The 16,573-nt window shown below is 39.2% G+C and overlaps 2 protein-coding genes across 2 annotated transcripts in view; one reads left to right on the forward strand and one right to left on the reverse strand.

Annotated features, from left to right (window-relative positions):
• Positions 1–7,113, forward strand: part of LOC144645199 (acyl-protein thioesterase 1-like) — a 12,794-nt gene extending 5,681 nt beyond the window's left edge. The window contains exons 5-10 of the mRNA XM_078504690.1: positions 542–612; positions 1,205–1,264; positions 1,590–1,705; positions 2,871–2,913; positions 3,686–3,807; positions 4,968–7,113. Coding sequence (XP_078360816.1) covers positions 542–612; positions 1,205–1,264; positions 1,590–1,705; positions 2,871–2,913; positions 3,686–3,807; positions 4,968–5,021 — 466 coding nt within the window. The 3' untranslated portion in view covers positions 5,022–7,113. The remainder of the gene's footprint in view (positions 1–541; positions 613–1,204; positions 1,265–1,589; positions 1,706–2,870; positions 2,914–3,685; positions 3,808–4,967) is intronic.
• On the reverse strand, positions 6,791–16,203 carry LOC144645085 (uncharacterized). The gene is made up of 4 exons (XM_078504549.1): positions 15,905–16,203; positions 14,413–14,622; positions 8,744–13,729; positions 6,791–7,692 (listed from the first exon to the last, which is right to left on the reverse strand). Exons 1-4 carry the CDS (start codon positions 16,037–16,039, stop codon positions 7,474–7,476), a joined length of 5,550 nt encoding a protein of 1,849 aa, XP_078360675.1. The 5' UTR covers positions 16,040–16,203; the 3' UTR covers positions 6,791–7,473.
• Positions 16,204–16,573: the final 370 nt, after the last annotated feature.

The following is a 16,573-nucleotide window of genomic DNA, read 5'->3' on the forward strand; positions in this document are numbered from 1 at the left end:
ATGCCGCGGCGTTTATTCGAATAAATACGGTATATCCCTTCTTCTTTCGGAAGTGGTCTTTATACATTCAATGGTACAGCCTACCCTATCACCCCACCCTACCCTACCCATCCCTACCCTGTGCTGTTCAACCACACCCAACCCCACCCAACAGCTAGAGCGGTTTTCAAATGAGTGTCGTAAAACCAAAACCAAAGCAATCATTCTGGCCAATCAAAACAGACACAAACAATCCAGTAAACCAATCAAAACGCAAAGTAAATACTTGTAGCCGACGCGAAGCGCGGGAAAACGTATGTGAGCGAGTCACGATTGGTTTTGGTTTCACTTCTGATTGGTTAAGAAAGTGGCGCAAGATTTTAAAACCAATCACTAAGCGAAGTAATGCAAAACCAAAGCAATTACGAATTACTTTCGACACTCAAGTGAAAACCGCTCTAACAGTTAATTTAATACCTTACCAACATTAGTTCAGATTACATGTAATTAAATTTCACTTTGGGTGCTGTTATCAGTGACATTTGTTATCATCTTGTTGCAGGTTTGATATAGCATCCTTATCGTTCACTGGTGGAGAGGATGAAAAAGGAATCAAAGATGCTGCTGTTAATAGTGAGAAGCTCTTTGACAAAATGTTTTTAATATGTTTTTTTTTTTGTGCCTGTGGAAAAATGTTGAGCCACATTCAACTTTTTGGGGGGGGTGGGTGGGGTATTTTAATTTGTAGATAGAAATGTACAGTGTGAACTTTTCATATGTTTTAGATCTATTTAAAATACTATATTTTGCACATAAAACCAGTCAAATTCATGCTTGTTAATGCATGAAAATCCACCATGTTATCTTGCGCAAGAACACAACCCAACAAAAACCCAGGGCAAGAGCTCAAACCCAGGCATCTCTGTCTGGGTTCCAATGTTGCAAGTATGCAGGTAAATACATGATTGTACATTTGTAGCAAAAAATAATTCTGGTACTCAATATTATTTATTATGAATTAAAGAGCATACCACTATTGTACAAGTATTTGTAGGCAGTTATTTGGAGATACACGTGTACAATGTTCATGTATGTGAACATGTAGTGTTCTTTTGACCAGTCACAAAAACTAAGGAAAATGTTAAAATTGAATGGCTAATACAGAACTGTATTAATTATAACTGTTATAGTAATAAAATCATTTTTTAAAAATGTTCCTTTGCAGTAAAGTCAATAATTGAAGAAGAGATAAAAAATGGGATACCAGCAGATCGAATTGTTTTAGGTACGTGATCATAATACATGAACTAAAGGTTATTTAGCAATTATTCCATAAGCGCGCATTGGATATGAGATGGTAGATGGCCAGGCCACGTAGTGCTGAGTTGGCTATAACTATCTCATATCCAACAAGCTGGAGTGGAATATAACCGTTTTATTAAAATTGGCCAAGGAATTGATATATTTTGTATATTAGACCCAACTAGCCTGGGCAAGCAAACTTTAAGAGCAGCTTGTCTGAAGAGTAAGCTGCCTGGACTTGCCTTCCTCGGACTTCAGATGGCCCAAGCGGCATGGTTAACATAATTATTCTCTTCTGTTCTTACCAGGTGGTTTTTCACAAGGTGGTGGTCTTGCACTGTATACAGCCCTTACCATGGAGAAATCTTTAGCTGGCATCTTAGCACTTAGTTCATGGTTGCCGCTTCACAAGTCCTTTCCACAGGTGAGATGCTTAAACCTCTTTTCAATGTTCTTCCTCCTGAGAGTACTTCAATATAATAGTAAGAGCAGTTTTCAATAGGCCATTTCCGAGTTACCCTTTGCCTCTGTTTGTTAACGAGTCTAAGTGTGAAACCATTCAAATGAAAATGAGTTTGATTTGCATAAAAATGGACTTGTAGGTAAAACTCATTTTCATAATAATGGTTTCGCACATAGACTCGTTATGAAGCAGAGGCAAAGGGTAACTCGGAAATGGCCTATTTAGTGTCGTAAAACCAAAACCTAAGTAAGGTCTGGCCAACCACAAAGGACGCAGACAATCCAGTGAACCAATCAAAACTCTAAGCAAATACATGTCGCAGGCACGAAGCGTGGAAAAACTTGCGTGAGCGAGTCACGATTGGTTTTGGTTTTACTTCTGATTGGCTAAGAAGGTGGCACGAAATTTTTAAACCAATCACTAAGCGTAGTGATGCCAAACTAAAGCAAACGCAAATTACTTTTGACACTCAAGTGAAAACCGCTCTATATTGTAAAGTATTTACTTGTGAAAAATTGAAAACAAGAACAAACACATGAAGCCCCTGATCAAGAGAGTTTTATTAGGCTCTGTTGCCCAATGTCTGTTTTGACTCACTTCCCCTCCAGTCAACCTGTATGCATACAGTGAGAAGTAGCTCATAATAGTTCTAAAATAAAGCATTGAAAATAAGTGCTATTGCCCGTACGTACGGACAATAGCAGCAGAACAAGGTTGGGGTGGACATTTATTTTTCATACATTTGACTTGTATTTTGTCCACTCCAACCTCAACTTAGCACTGGTCACTGTTTGTTGGAGTGTGGGGAAGGTCTGTTAAAAGCAACTAAAATAAAAAAAAAGAATAAATCAGACAACAACAGCAAACACTTCATGGTTTTGATGAAAATTTAAAACAAAGTACAGTTTGGTACTACATGTATATCATCAGTATTGAATATTTCAATTTGTATGTGATATACTGTAAGATTATTGTGGAAGATACAAAAGACCAAGAACAGTAAAGAAATGCAAATTGTTAAAGAGTCAATCAGTCACCTGCTTAATTCATTGTGACTATATTCTTGTTAATTAGAATAATTTAAAGTCTAAACTTTCTGAAGTGATTGAGCATTGCTTTATTTTAGGCTGCTAAAGGAAATAAAGACACACCAATGCTACAGTGTCATGGTAAGCAGACATCTTTGAATTTAAATTAATTGCAATTGTGCTACAATCTTGGATAATCCTAGCACAGACAAGCAAATATATCGCACATGCCACACTTTTCAAAAATTACATAGCAAACATGATTGTAAAAAGTCTCTGTCCAAGCCAAGTGGTCCATACAGCCGGGGCTTATCCCAGTTTTCTGTAGCATTAAGCGACTAGGAGTATTACATGTACTACTCTCCTCTGGATGGGATGCTAGTCCACGGCAGGGTTACCCCCTACATGTAGCATTGAATTCGCCGGTACCCATTTATACACATGGGTAAAGAGAGGCACTATGAGAGTACAGTGTCTTACCCAAGAACACCACCCAGCGACCCAGCAAGGGCTTGAACTCAGGCCGTTTAACTCGGAGTCAAGCGTGCTAACCATTAGGCCACCGCTCCTCCCACAAGCAAACAAGATTGTAGACATAATTAAATCTACTTTTCTCCTCTGTTTAACTTTTGTTTCAGAGGGCTGCATAAAGGGACTAGGAGTGTAGCTCCCGAAAAGGGGGAGGAAGGGGGGAGGTTGCACCCAATACGTCTTGAGCTCTTTTACTTGGGGAATTTGACAAGTAAAAATTGATGAGGATATAAAACTAATTATTGTGTAATGATTTTTGTAACCTTTTCTTAAATTTGACAAGAATCCTACACAAATGAGAGCTGTATAATGGGGCATCTGACAAATAAAGTTGATGATGATATAAAAGTAATAATTGTGTAATGATTTTTGTAACCTGCAGGGGAAAGTGACCCAGTTGTAAATTTTGCGTTTGGGAACATGACTTCTGTGCTTTTAAAGTCATTTTGTTCAAAACATGAGTTTAAGCAATACCCTGGATTAGCTCACAGCTCCAGTCTACAAGTAGGTTTAAACAGTATACTAAGCCTGCAAGCAGGATTTTATTTGGGTTTCACATAAGTGGCAAAGCTGCAAGTTATGGTCTTCTCCCCTCTGGTTTGCGGGCTCCTACCTGTGTTATCGGAAGGTTTGCCATTTGGGTAAAACTCAAACAAAAGACCCTGCTCAGAGGTTATAATGCAATTACTTGTTAATAATACATGTATTTGAAGTCTAGTTTTGTAGATGTAGAATCACTATGTGCAGGTATATTTATTATCGTCATCAACAGCAACATCATCATCATCATCATCGTCATCATCATCCTTATCATCATCTTCCTTGTTTTGTCATTTTCATCGTTGTCGTCATCATCACCATTGTCATCACCAATACCATTATCGTCATCATCATTGCTGCATCATCATCATCACCATCATCATTAATTTACCATAATTATCATTGTCATTATCTTCGGCATCATCATCATCATCATCATCATCATCATTATTCTGCTTTCATTCCTTCCTGTCTCTGGATACAGCTCACACACTATTTCAGTCTTTCCATCCTGCCTGCCACCTCTCTACTTCCACCGTCCTCCTACACAGTGGCAGATCCAGACCTTCAGATAAGGGGGGAGGGGGGATTATCCAGACCCTAGAATAAGGGGGGACAGTGTTAAAAAGGGGGGGGGGCGGGCCCCCAGGCCCCTCCTCTAGATCAGCCACTGCTCCAGGTCTATTAAGGTCTTTTTTTTATTGCTCTTGTTCTACATGTATCTGGTCTTTGCCCTAATGCTATACTTCCGCAAAGTAAATGTCCAACCCATGTACATTGTATTTGGCTTATATGGACCTTGTAGAGACCACAGAAATGTTAACGGTTTATAAACTGAGTAATGCATCATTTAATCATAAACTGCAGCTGTCTGATGGTAGTGCAGAATAGTGGAGAAATAAAACTCATATTTCTTTTGTATTCTGTAATTTAAATGTGTTATTCATTTTGTCAGAATGCAGTTATGCTACATGTACTTGTATTCAAAATTCTCTTTAGTTTATCCCTTTCCTCTCCTGGATGTAACTTGGTTATTTTATTTGACTTGATCACATGTATTTTATTTAACAGTGAAAATCGAGTTGTGATGAATAACTGACTGATTTATCCCTTTGATATTTCAGGAAATGCACGATGTAGAAAACTGGTTGAAAAAAGTGTTACCCAAAACTGATTAACTTAGTCTAGCCTGTGTCACCTTGCCTCTATTTTACGACTGTTGTATGATAAAATGCATATGGTATCAATAGGTTCAATGGCTGTTTTTAAAATTGAACACCACTGGCATGTAGGTGAAACTTTTTTTTCCTTGAAATGAACGCTCTTGTAAAATATATTCAAGGATCTGTTTCAGCAGTGTAGCAGCTCTCGTAAGCTTGTAATTCTACTGGTCCTCGTTCTATTGTAGCAGTTGCTGTTGGTTTGGGGGGCTATGGGTACTGTTCCTGTTTTTTTGTTTTGTTTTTTTTTTTTGATCTGTTCCGTCTAAGAGTAGCGAGCCATTTATGTGAGACCTCGTGAAAACTGTTACCCATTCCTCTGTTTTCCCTGATCTTCACATTTAAATAGGCCATTTCCGATATATTAAAATTCTAACTTGGCTCCGAGGCTTGGGGGAATAAAACAAAAGATATTACGTCGAGATTTAGTAATGAATAAATCATTTCTTTTGTTTTATTCCCCCAAGCCTCGGAGCCAAGTTAGAATATTAATATATCGGAATTAGCCTATTGGTTTCCCCTTTTTTCCCTCAAAATAATGCCCTCAATCTACCTGTTCCCAAAAATAAAATGCAATCTCCTTGTACCCCGAAAATAGATACACATCCCCCCCCCCCCCCTCTTCTGTACAAATCACAGTTAGTCATTTTAGTGAAAAATTATTCATCTTTTCCCTGGAAAGAACGCTATGTATTTCTGTTTCTGCAAATAATTTACATTGTGCAAAAGGAGGATTAGAACATTAGATTGTGGTACAAATTACACTTATAGGTATACGGAATTTATGGCATTTTGATTGTAAATAATATTTCTCAAAATGTTTTTCTTTGGTGGGTCGGTGCAACATTAGCACAAAGTGTGCTGGGACAAAATCTTGTTTTTAACGAACTACTGTATTCATAGGTTGTAGAAAAAGAAGGTATCATTTAACCCGTGGACGTAAGTGAGGAATTATGAAACTATAGCTTATGTGACTTTTTATCTAGATCAAAACACGTTATCATGTAAGATTGCTGTTTTATATTAAACAACTTACATGTTAAGGTAAACGCGGGATTTTTCCGGTTCTTTTTTTTTTGGTTTCTTAGTACTAAATTGCAATGCATGAGCTGCACATGTTTGGATAATTAGCAATTTAAAAAACTTAAAATATAGCCAAAGAAATTGGGGAAAGAGGGATAGGTAAATGGACGGTCAGTAAGGGTCTGTACTAGTTTACTGCCATTTTACCGTCCAACCATTATTTTGGGCTTGTCATTAGACAATTGTTTGGTTAACAACATTCTGAAACATAAAGTTCCCTGAGCAGTAAGTAATAAAGATTTTAAAATACGGTTGGGAATTTCCTTTTTTTTCGGTCAGCCTGTTTTTTTTCTTTTAAATTTTTCCCCAAAACCCACCATTTCGTTGTAACCAGGAAAACAAGCCTCACGAAAACATAACCAGTGAAGCGCGGGAAACGTGTTTCCAGTGAAGCGCGTGATGTTGGGTAAAGCACTTCATGTAATTCGCCCCAAAATCATCAAATTGAGGGCTGTTAGCACAAAAACATTAACGACGTTAATTATCAACTCTTGGTTTGCGCAAAGTTCGCAGTGGGATTACGGGGGATGTAACAAATTCGAGGAGTTACAACAGACATAGTATAAACGAGAATTACAATATATGAATACCTACAATAACTTCAAGAGAAAATGAAGTGCGATAGTAAAGGGTTGCACGCGTAATTATCATGTTAGAAGGTAATCTTTATTTTCGAAAATGTTCGTATCAAAAATATATATTACAAATTGTTCTCTAAAATAACGTCAAGATTTTTAAAATCTGCTAGTATTCGAATTACAAGTACATACTACTGACGCGTCACGAAATATTGTGTGGAGATTCACCTTCATAGCTCTTATAGTAAGTCTTTCACGTTTAGTATACGGTGTATTTTGGTAACAAATTCGAGCAAAAGCTGGTGTTGATCAAAAATTAAATTCTTCAAAGAACGCTTAGACGAAATGAATGAAAAGAGGAAAACTATAGGGTCGACAAAAAAAGGTTTTTTTAAAAAAAAAACTGCACACCGTGTATTCTAACATTTTCAAACATCCACAGTGTGAATGCGATAAAAACCATGTCAGAGCGATTTTCCGTTGAGTGTCGTAAAATTATGAATAAAGAAATCGCTCTGGCCAAAGGACGTGAACAATCCAGGGAACCAATCAAACTCAAAGTAAATGCATGCAGCCGGCGTGAAGCGCGGGAAAACGTATGTGAGTGATTGGTTTTGGTTTTACTTCTGATTGGTCAAGAAAGTGGCGCGTTTTTTTTTAACCAATCACTAAGCGTAGTAATGCAAAGCCAAAGCAAACGCGAATTACCTTGACACTCAAAAGAAATACCGCTCTAAACCAGTGATTGTTTAGCTGACTTGCTGTACTCTGTCAAGAAACTTGGTAGCTTCCCAGTACGCCGAACCAAGGTAATTATCAACATTAAATTCAAAGCCTTGGATATTGGACACAGGAAATCCTGTATAAGGGATTTGGCCTGTTCGTTGTGTAATTGGCGGCGGTGAAAATAAGTTTTCATTTGTGACATTTGTGGCTTCGGTCCTCCTGTTTGCATCCCAGTCGTTAACCTGTGAAAAAGTTGAACATCACATATCAATCAATCAATCAGTCAATCAATCAATCAATCAATCAATCAATCAATCAATCAATCAATCAATCAATCAATCAATCAATCTTTATTTAACATGGTCAGCACGCTTAGCTTTAATAAGCAACAGCGATCAATATCTATATTGAGAGGCTTCTTTATACTCTAATGTCGAATTCGCGGAGAACTGTGAGTGGGTATGACTGAGGCGCGTAAAGTTCAACGGTAAAGGTTGAGAGGCATGTACTTCTCTCTTCTACACATCCCAGGCCCTGCAGAAAAGGAGCCAATGGAGAGGAAAAGATTTCTAGCTTGGAACTTTCTGTACCTTGGACTATGTTAGAGCGGTTTTCACTTGAGTGTCGAAAGTAAATTGCGTTTGTTTTGGTTGTGCATTACTACGCTTAGTGATTGGCTTAAAAATCTCGCGCCACTTTCTCAGCCAATCAGAACTAAAACCAAAACCAATCGTGACCACGTTTTTCCGCGCTTCGTGCCGGCAACATGTATTTGCTTCGAGTTTTGATTGGTTCACTGGATTGTCTGTGTCCTTTGTGATTGGCCAGAGTAATTACTTTGGTTTTGGTTTTACGACCCTCAATTGAAAACTGCTCTATTGTATCAAACGTTTACCACAGTCACTAACGTACTCCCGGGGTTGTTTCCTCTAAAAAAATTGTTTTAACTTACGTAGCGTCTTAGAAAATAAAATGTTTAAAACGTTTAAAAGATATGTATACCTTCGGTAATCTTGATTAAGGGGAAAGCGGCTTAGACAGAACAGCTTTTACGAGAGGTAAAGATTGAACGAGGTGACCTATTAGAACCGCAGAACAGACACAAGGAATGTTTTAAGCGCAATTCACGGGAAGGGGTGTAACCTCTCCCTGCGCTCCTCCGGTCATGCGCGCTTCTCCCGTCACGAGCGCATCTCCTGTCACGCGTGACAAAAGCTTAACGCGTGACCCGTGCTTTGCCCTCCAAGAACACCACAAAACCACCTGTTCTGTATACCACATTAGATTATTTACCTTTTGGCTAGCAGTTGTCCCAGTGAATCCTTTTTCGCCTTCTTTCTCTAGCGCTTCCTTCATTGAGTCGATTTGCGCGAGCAACAATTGCCTCTCGTTCACCAAATCGTCCATTGCGCCCGTCTGTGAATTGTTCGTGTCTTGAAGTTCGTTCTCTTTTAGTTTCAACCGACTTTGTAACACAAGAATCTGTCCTTTTATGCGCTGATTTTCTTCTGCGAATCGTTGAGCTTCGACGGAAGTATTCAGTGGAGTCCCTCCAAATGAGCCTGGTGACGATTCTACGTTAAGCTGGTTTCCAGGCTCTCTCCGGATTAGTTCTTCAACAAAAGGCTGAGACTGAGCCTCGACTTTAGGTGTTGACGTCAGAGGAATTTGACGTTTTAATCTTTGAACTTCATCTTCAAGTTCATCGACTTGGCATTGAAGACGTTTACCTTGCTTTAGCAAGAATTCATTTTCTTCGTTCAACTTTGAATTCTCTTGCTCAATTCTCGCATGCTTTTCCTTCAAATCTTGTAACTCTGTTTCTGACAAGTTCTCCGATAAACTGTCTTTTTCTTTACTTTCTTTCTCCTGTTTTTCTCTCACGACCAAAGCTTCTTTGAGATAGCTATTTTCTATTTCCAGATTTTCCTTGTCTTGCATCAACTGTTCGTTTCGTTTATCGATTACAGTATCATCTTCTCTATGACCAGACCGTCTTAGGCTCTCCGTCTCGAGATAAAGAACTTGATTTTGCTTCCTCAGCACTTGATTCGCTCTTTTCAAAGCTTGAATTTCAGTTTTCGTTTTGTAGGTATCTCGTTGAAGAGTCTCTAACTCGTCCTCCAAACGAACCTGCTCTCGCATCGACGTCGAAAGTTGCTCTTTAGTTTGATTAAGATCTTCGGGTTCTAGGAGACTTGTCTGCAGTCCCATTTCGAACCTCGGCGTGAGTAGAATTTCGTCATATTTTTCCTTTTCCTCCTTTCGCTTTTGTTTCAAAGCTATAAACTTCTCTTTCAGCTTACCATACTTTTCCTGCGTTTTGTTCAATTCGTCCCTGCATGTCTCTATTTCGTCTGTGAGCTTTCCTTTGTCCATTTCGGACTCAGTTAACGATCTACTAAGTTTCTCAACTTCCTCCTGCTCCTCAGATTGCGCTTTCTTGCTCTGCGAGAGATATCCTGCAAATTGCTCTTTTTCCTTGACCAGCTCGCTTCGTAACGCCTGGTTCTGATTCTTGAGCTCACCGATGATTCTCTCCGAGTTGATTTTCTCCTGCTCCGCTTGGTGCATATGTGTTAAATGTTTTTCCGTCTCCAATAAAACTCTTTCTCGCCCTTTCTGCTCGGTGTCGAGAACAGCAAATAACTTTGACATTTCCTCCGTTTTTCTTCTCACTTCTTCTTCTAATGCTTTAATCTTTCGCTCGCTTGCTTCGTCTGCTTTTACCTTATCGGCGAGGGAATCCTCTTCTAAGCGTTTTCGTGATTTCTGAAGTTCATCGCGCTCACTTGTTACCCTTGCAAGTTCATCATATTGTTTCCTATTCGATTGTTGTGCGTCTTCCAACTCGGACTTAAGGGCTGTGATTTCCTTTGTTTTTCTTTTGAGCTCTTGCTTTTGCGCTTTTTGTGAATCACTTATTTTAAGTTGTTCCGCTGTTAGATTAGCTTCATGTGCTATTTGCTGTTGTTGAAACTCTTCTAACTCCTGTTTAAGCTCCTCTATCTCTTCTGGTTGCGATTTGTTTGATTTACGCGCTGCTTCCAATTCCGTTTGAAGCCCCGCGACCTCCTTAGCATGTCCTTCACTCACTATCAGTTGCTCTGCTGTTAGATTAGCTTCGTGTGCTATTTGTTGTTGTTGAAAATCCTCCAGTTCCTGTTTAAGCCTGTTGATCTGGTCCTCTTGTGTTTGGTTAGATTTGCGCGCCACTTCTAAATCAGCTCTAAGATTCCCGACCTCTTTAGCGTGTCCTTCGTTCGTCATAAGTTGGTCCGCAGTGAAGTTCGCCTCGTGTGCTATCTGTTGTTGTTTAAACTCTGCAAGCTCTCGATTTAGCTTGGTGATTTCTCCTTCTTGTGTGACGTTTGTATGACGCACAGTTTCAAGTTGTGCTTTTAATTCTGTGATGTATTCTGTCTGCTCACTGTTAGCTTGAAGAGCCGTTTCTAGGTCGGCCTCAAGAGTTTTAATTGTCTTCGTAAACTGCTCCTTCACAACTTCTTCATTGGAGGAAACTTTAGCTTCTTCGTGCTTCGCACTCAAAGCTATTTGATCTTTCAAGTTCTTTAACTCCTCATCATGTCTTTCTTGCATTTTAACTATACGCTCTTGCGAATTAATAACAGAGTTTCTCTCTTGCTCAAGATTTTGGCGCAAGGTTTCAATCTCCAAATTGACCGACTCGATTCTTCTCGTTTTCGTCGCGGACTTACTTCTTTCTTCCTCGAGCTCTTTTTCCAGCTTCTCGATTTTTTCTTCATAATCTTCAGCAAGCCCCTTCATCTGTTGCTCATATTCCAGACCAAGGCTAGCTGGATTTGCCGCAAAAGTTTCGTCGACTGCAGCTAAAGAAATCACCGGCTCTTCAACGTCTTGTGGAGAACGAAGATTGTCTATTTCTTCCTGAAGATCTTGTTTTTCGATTTCCGATTGTTTTCGATAATTCTCGAGGCTTTCGATCTTCGCAGATAGTTTGTCTATCTCTTCTTTGTACTGCGCTATTTTTCTATTGTTGCCATCTTCCCCTTCGATGGCGCCCTGTCTTAGTTCTTGTATCTCTTGCTGTAGCAAATCCTTTTCCTTTCTAAACTTCGCACAATCATCTGTAAGTCCTTCGAGTTTTTCATGAAGTCCTAGAATTACCTCTTCCGACTTCTCCTTGTGAGCGTCAATTGCACTTTTGCCTTCATTTTCCAGTTGCTCGAGTTCCTTCGTAAGCTTCTCAATCTTAATTTTATTCTTCTGAGACTGCGTCTCCAATGTGTTCTTCAGATCTTGTTTCTCGGTTTGCAGACTTGTTATTGTTTCTCGCATGCTTTCAGCTTCTTCATCGAATTTCGCTTCGGACCTTTTAAACTCATCAGTAAGCTTCTGAACTTGCGTTTCGTTATTTTTGACCTCGGAGTCTAACCTCTGTTTCTCCTCGTTAAGATCTTTAACCTCCTTCCGTAGATTTTCAACAGTGGTTTCGTACTCTTCCAATTTAGCCTCAGAATTATCCCTTTCTTTTTTCAAGACATCAAGCTGGTTTTCAAGATCCGAAATTTTTGCCAAGTGATGATCATCCTGCTGGACAATTTGTTCTTGCCCAGTTTTGCTTAGTTCCAACTGTTTCTCAAGATCTGAGACCTTCACTCTGTACTCTTGAAGCTCTGTTTCGTTATTGCTGTTTTCTTCTCTCATAACCTCAAGTTCATACTCAAGTTCGGCTAGCTTAGCTTGCAAATCAGCATCACCTTCTGTTTTTTTCTCATCCGCGCCTCTTAATCTCTCCACTTCACTTTCCAGCTCAGCGACTTTCTGTTTATACGATACTACATCCTCGGCTAACAACCGAATTTCTTCTTCTTGACTTCCTTTCATCTTCTCAATTTGCTCCTTAAGAACAAGAGAGTTTCGTCTCTTCATTTGCGGCTTTCCTGGTTTCTTCAGGGTGCTTTCCAGCTCGCTGTTAAGATCTGTCACCACCAAGTCGAATTCAGTTTTAAGATTTTCGTTCTCAGCTTGAAGAGTTTCCAAGCTCTCGTGAAGCCGTTCAAGTTCTCGCTCGTGCAGCCTCTTCATTGATTTAATCTCCAGTTGAAGTTCTTCGTTTGTTCTGTCACGATTCCCATCAACGTCTTTTCCTTCAAGATAGCTTCTCTCAGCTTCCTGAAGGCGTTGTTCATAATCCGAGATGACTTTGTCTATTTTCATCTGATGCCCTTCGTTAAGCTCCTCTCGAAGCTTCTCTTCCTTCTCTTCAAACTCCTTTTCTTGCTCTGCAATCATACTTTCCAACGCTTCACGCGCCTCAACAAACTCAAGTCGTTCATTTTGGAGGCTTTCCTTCAACTCCTTTATCTCACTCTCATATTCTTCAGTTTTCCTTTGCATTGCTTCCTCATTAATATCTTTGTCCTCATTAACGACAGACGCATTCCTGATTTCTTCTTTTTCTCTCCTAAAAGCCTCCTGCATCTGTTCAATGTCTTTGAAATGCTTAGCGTTCATGTCCTCAGCTTGACTTTTGAGTTCCAATATGGCGCTATCGAGTTGTTGCTTTTCGCTTTCAAATCCACTTCTCGATTCGTCCAGCTGCGCTTCAAACTCGTTCTTCATGATCATTATGTCCTGCGCGATTTGAGCTTCACCTGCTTCGAGTTGATTGGTCAAGTTTGTAACCTGTTCTTGCAACTGGTAAATCTGGTTTTCGTACTGCTCCCTTTCAGAAGCGTCGATGGATGAGTGGGCACCAGTTTCCATTCCCCCCATCTTTTCATCACACGAACTCCCCAACTTGTTAATCTCGGCTTGATGCTTCTCCAAAAGCACGTTTTTCTCGCTTTCAAATGCATTCTTTAGCTCACTTAAATTTTCCTGAAATTCAAACTCTTGTTGTTCCACCTTGTCGGCCGCTTCGGTTGCCTTGACAACTTGACTCTGAAGTTTTTCCTTGAGCACTGCAATTTCGTCTTCGTAATTACTCTGCAACGATGCCATTTGCTCCTTAAGAGCCTCGATCTCAGGTGAATGATCACGTGACCCAACGTCACTTGAGTCGTAATCAGAATCTTTCTTCAGCTCGGCGACTCGTTTCCAGCGCTCCTCCCTAAGCTTCAGGTCTTCCATTTCCTTCTTCAACATTTCTAACTCGATTTCGTTTTCGCTGCTAAGCTCCTCCAGCTCTCTTTTGAGTTCCATAGTTTCCTCTCTGTGACGCCTCTCTATTTCTTGTATGTATTTGTCTTTTCTCTTCAGTGTTTCTTGTAGAGCGTCTTGGTCTTCAGTGACCTAGTAAAGAATTGATAACATTGTTGTATTAAGCTTAAACAGTTATACAATGCTGACATGGTCATTAACGAGGGGCTCTGCCTTACAGAGGTAATAATCGATAAGCCAACAAGCCAAATCAGTGTACTGTTTGCTGTCAGAGGACACCAGTACACCAGTTAGAGAAATATAGAACTAATTAACGAGCCGTAGGCGAGTGTTTCTAATAGTCGTAAGGTGTTCTCAAATAACCACAGGGTCTAAAAACAGTATAGCACAAGCTATATCTTTAGTGATATATAGATTGTTACGTGAGACTAAACAGAAATACATGCTTTGTTTTCCGTCGTTTCACTCTGGTGAAACATGTTTGTTTCTAGCTAATCAGAGCGCGAGCATTATCAGATCTGAATTTCAATTTTATTATTACATATTGCAACTGAAGTTGCTTTTAAAAGTTCCTAAAGTCGTTAACATTAATTTAATTAATGTTTAATTAATTCAATAAATTACTTGGCAGCAAATTTGTGCTATATTCGATTGACGGTAAAGGCAGTCATGAGTCGTCGATGTTGTTTGATAATCTTCACCACAAGTTTGCATTTGCATTTGTTTTTGCGACTTGCACATCATCATTTTATATGTTAAAAAGAAAGCTCGGTAGCGAAAACACAAACAGCAGTGATAAGAACTAAAATACTTACCTGTTGCAAGTCAAAAGAACTTTTACTTCTCATTATGTCACGCTCTTCCATCAAGCTTTCGCATTCTTCCGACTTGCGTGACAACTTGTCACTGATGTCCATTAGCGCATCATCCTTTTCTTGGACTTGCTTCTGAAGGTTCAATACCATTTCAGTCAGTAGTTTGGGGTCTTTTGGGAGATCCGGCGCAGAATTTTTGCTTCCATTTGTCTGTAGCGGAAAAAAAAATTAATTAATATCCCCTCCGGATAAAAGAGCATTAAAATTCCTTTAGTGATCGTGATGCCGAGAAATGAAAGAGAAGAAGACGTAAAACAATAGCTAGCTTTGCCCACTTTACAAAAATCAAATTTTGTGACAATTAATGCATAGACAACAGGGCCGGGTTGTTCGAAAGGCGATTAACGTAACCCAGGATTAAAAGATGTGGGTTTTTTTTTTTTTTTTTTTTTTTTTTTTTTTTTTTTTTCTAGGGGGGGAAAAAAAATATAAAAAAAACAAAATTTAAAAAAATTGGCAGAGTTTCACTGTTTTGCTTTACTTTAGCAGGATTGCGTGACAACAGTTGATAGTTGTATAAAATTAACACAAGTTTATGAAATGCATCTTCTTCTATGTCTTAACAAGATTTTAAAAGTCGCATTGTTCATCAATAAATTTGCTGAGTACTCAAAACCAAACATGTCAGCTTAAAGAGAAACAAAAGGTCTGGAGATTTCAAATTATCTTGCGTGACTTTCTTTGCCACATCATATCAAGATTATAATATAAACATTTCAGCTTCCTGTAAAGCGTTTGTTTTAAAATTGGAAGCCAGTATTTAAATCAGAGTTTGAATTTCTTTAAAACAAGAAAAGGAATTTCGCAGTGTGAAATCCCTAAAGAGCAGCTGGAATACACACAATGTTTTATCATTAATACAATAGATGATAATGATTACTTTTTATCCTGACTTTAATTTGTTTATCTTTCGACTATTTCCAAAACCGTTGTAAAACTGTGCGCTACGAGGAAGCAAACTTTTCAAAATAAGCTTTTCATAGGCCTACTAGTTCGTCGCAAAAATGACTTGATGTTAATCCCAAGATAGTTGGTGAGAGTTTATTTAAGTAAAACTGATTGTTTTCATGTGCAATCGAATCCGTTTACAGCGTTCAGCGTCACGACATAAAAGAGTAAATTACGTACTTTATGTAGCAGCGTTTCATCGTGTTTGAATCTATGTTGTCGAAGTGGTTCAGATTTGAAAACCGAGAAAACCAGAATAGTTTCAATACTATTAAATCGTTTGGGAAATACCGATAAACATTTGCATGAGGATCAGGTATATAATATTTACTCAGTTTACAATTCGTCTGTTGTCAAGTGCTCGTTACCTGCGCTGCGTGTAACGATACTCGATCGCAATGATCTCTAGAATGTTTTAAACAACAAACTCGAAAAACATTCTCATAAATCAAACCTCTTACGCTCCAAATCGCTTTCCACTTACCTTAGAAGCCACAGGAATACTTGAATTCGCGCCGGTTGGCGTCGATCGTCCCGAAGCAGTCGCTTGTGCAGTTCTTTTCACAGGAATGCCAGTTTTACCGGCCACGGGAATAGACGATCGAGGTTTCCCGAACATGTTTCTACACTTGAGACTTCAACTGTACTCACTTTAAAGCCAAATCTGGCTCAGGATTCTTCAAAGCGAACGACAAGACATTGCCTAGCTCGGTTCAATCATTTGTCGTGAAAGCGTCAACCGATGTATCAACTTACGCGGGAAGACGCGGGTCTGTTGTCAAGTCAATTGAACGCCTAATTAATATTCACGCTTGGCATGCCGATAATCTGTTAGTATTCACATGTCTAATGAAGTGTATCGGATGAGTGATATGTTTGTAATCGTCACTGACTGTTTGTTGTCTTGAACTTTAAGTGTCATCCGCACCAAAGAATTCATTTTCGGCTGCGCTGTAAATTACTTTGATTTGTGCCAGGCGATCGCGAGCACCCAACAGGATGGTTTCCGAAGCCGTAATCGCCTCTAGTATTCGGATTAGGTGCGATTAAAAACTGGACTCATACCTTTAAAGGAGCAATGTCACACAGTATTTTAAGTCATTTTTCTGATAGTTTTAAATTGAAGGAAACCTCAAAATAATAGTTTCCAACA

The sequence above is a fragment of the Oculina patagonica genome, chromosome 3 (assembly GCF_052425735.1).
Source record: "Oculina patagonica isolate OP01 chromosome 3, crgOcupat, whole genome shotgun sequence".
NCBI classification, from domain to species: domain Eukaryota; kingdom Metazoa; phylum Cnidaria; class Anthozoa; order Scleractinia; family Oculinidae; genus Oculina; species Oculina patagonica.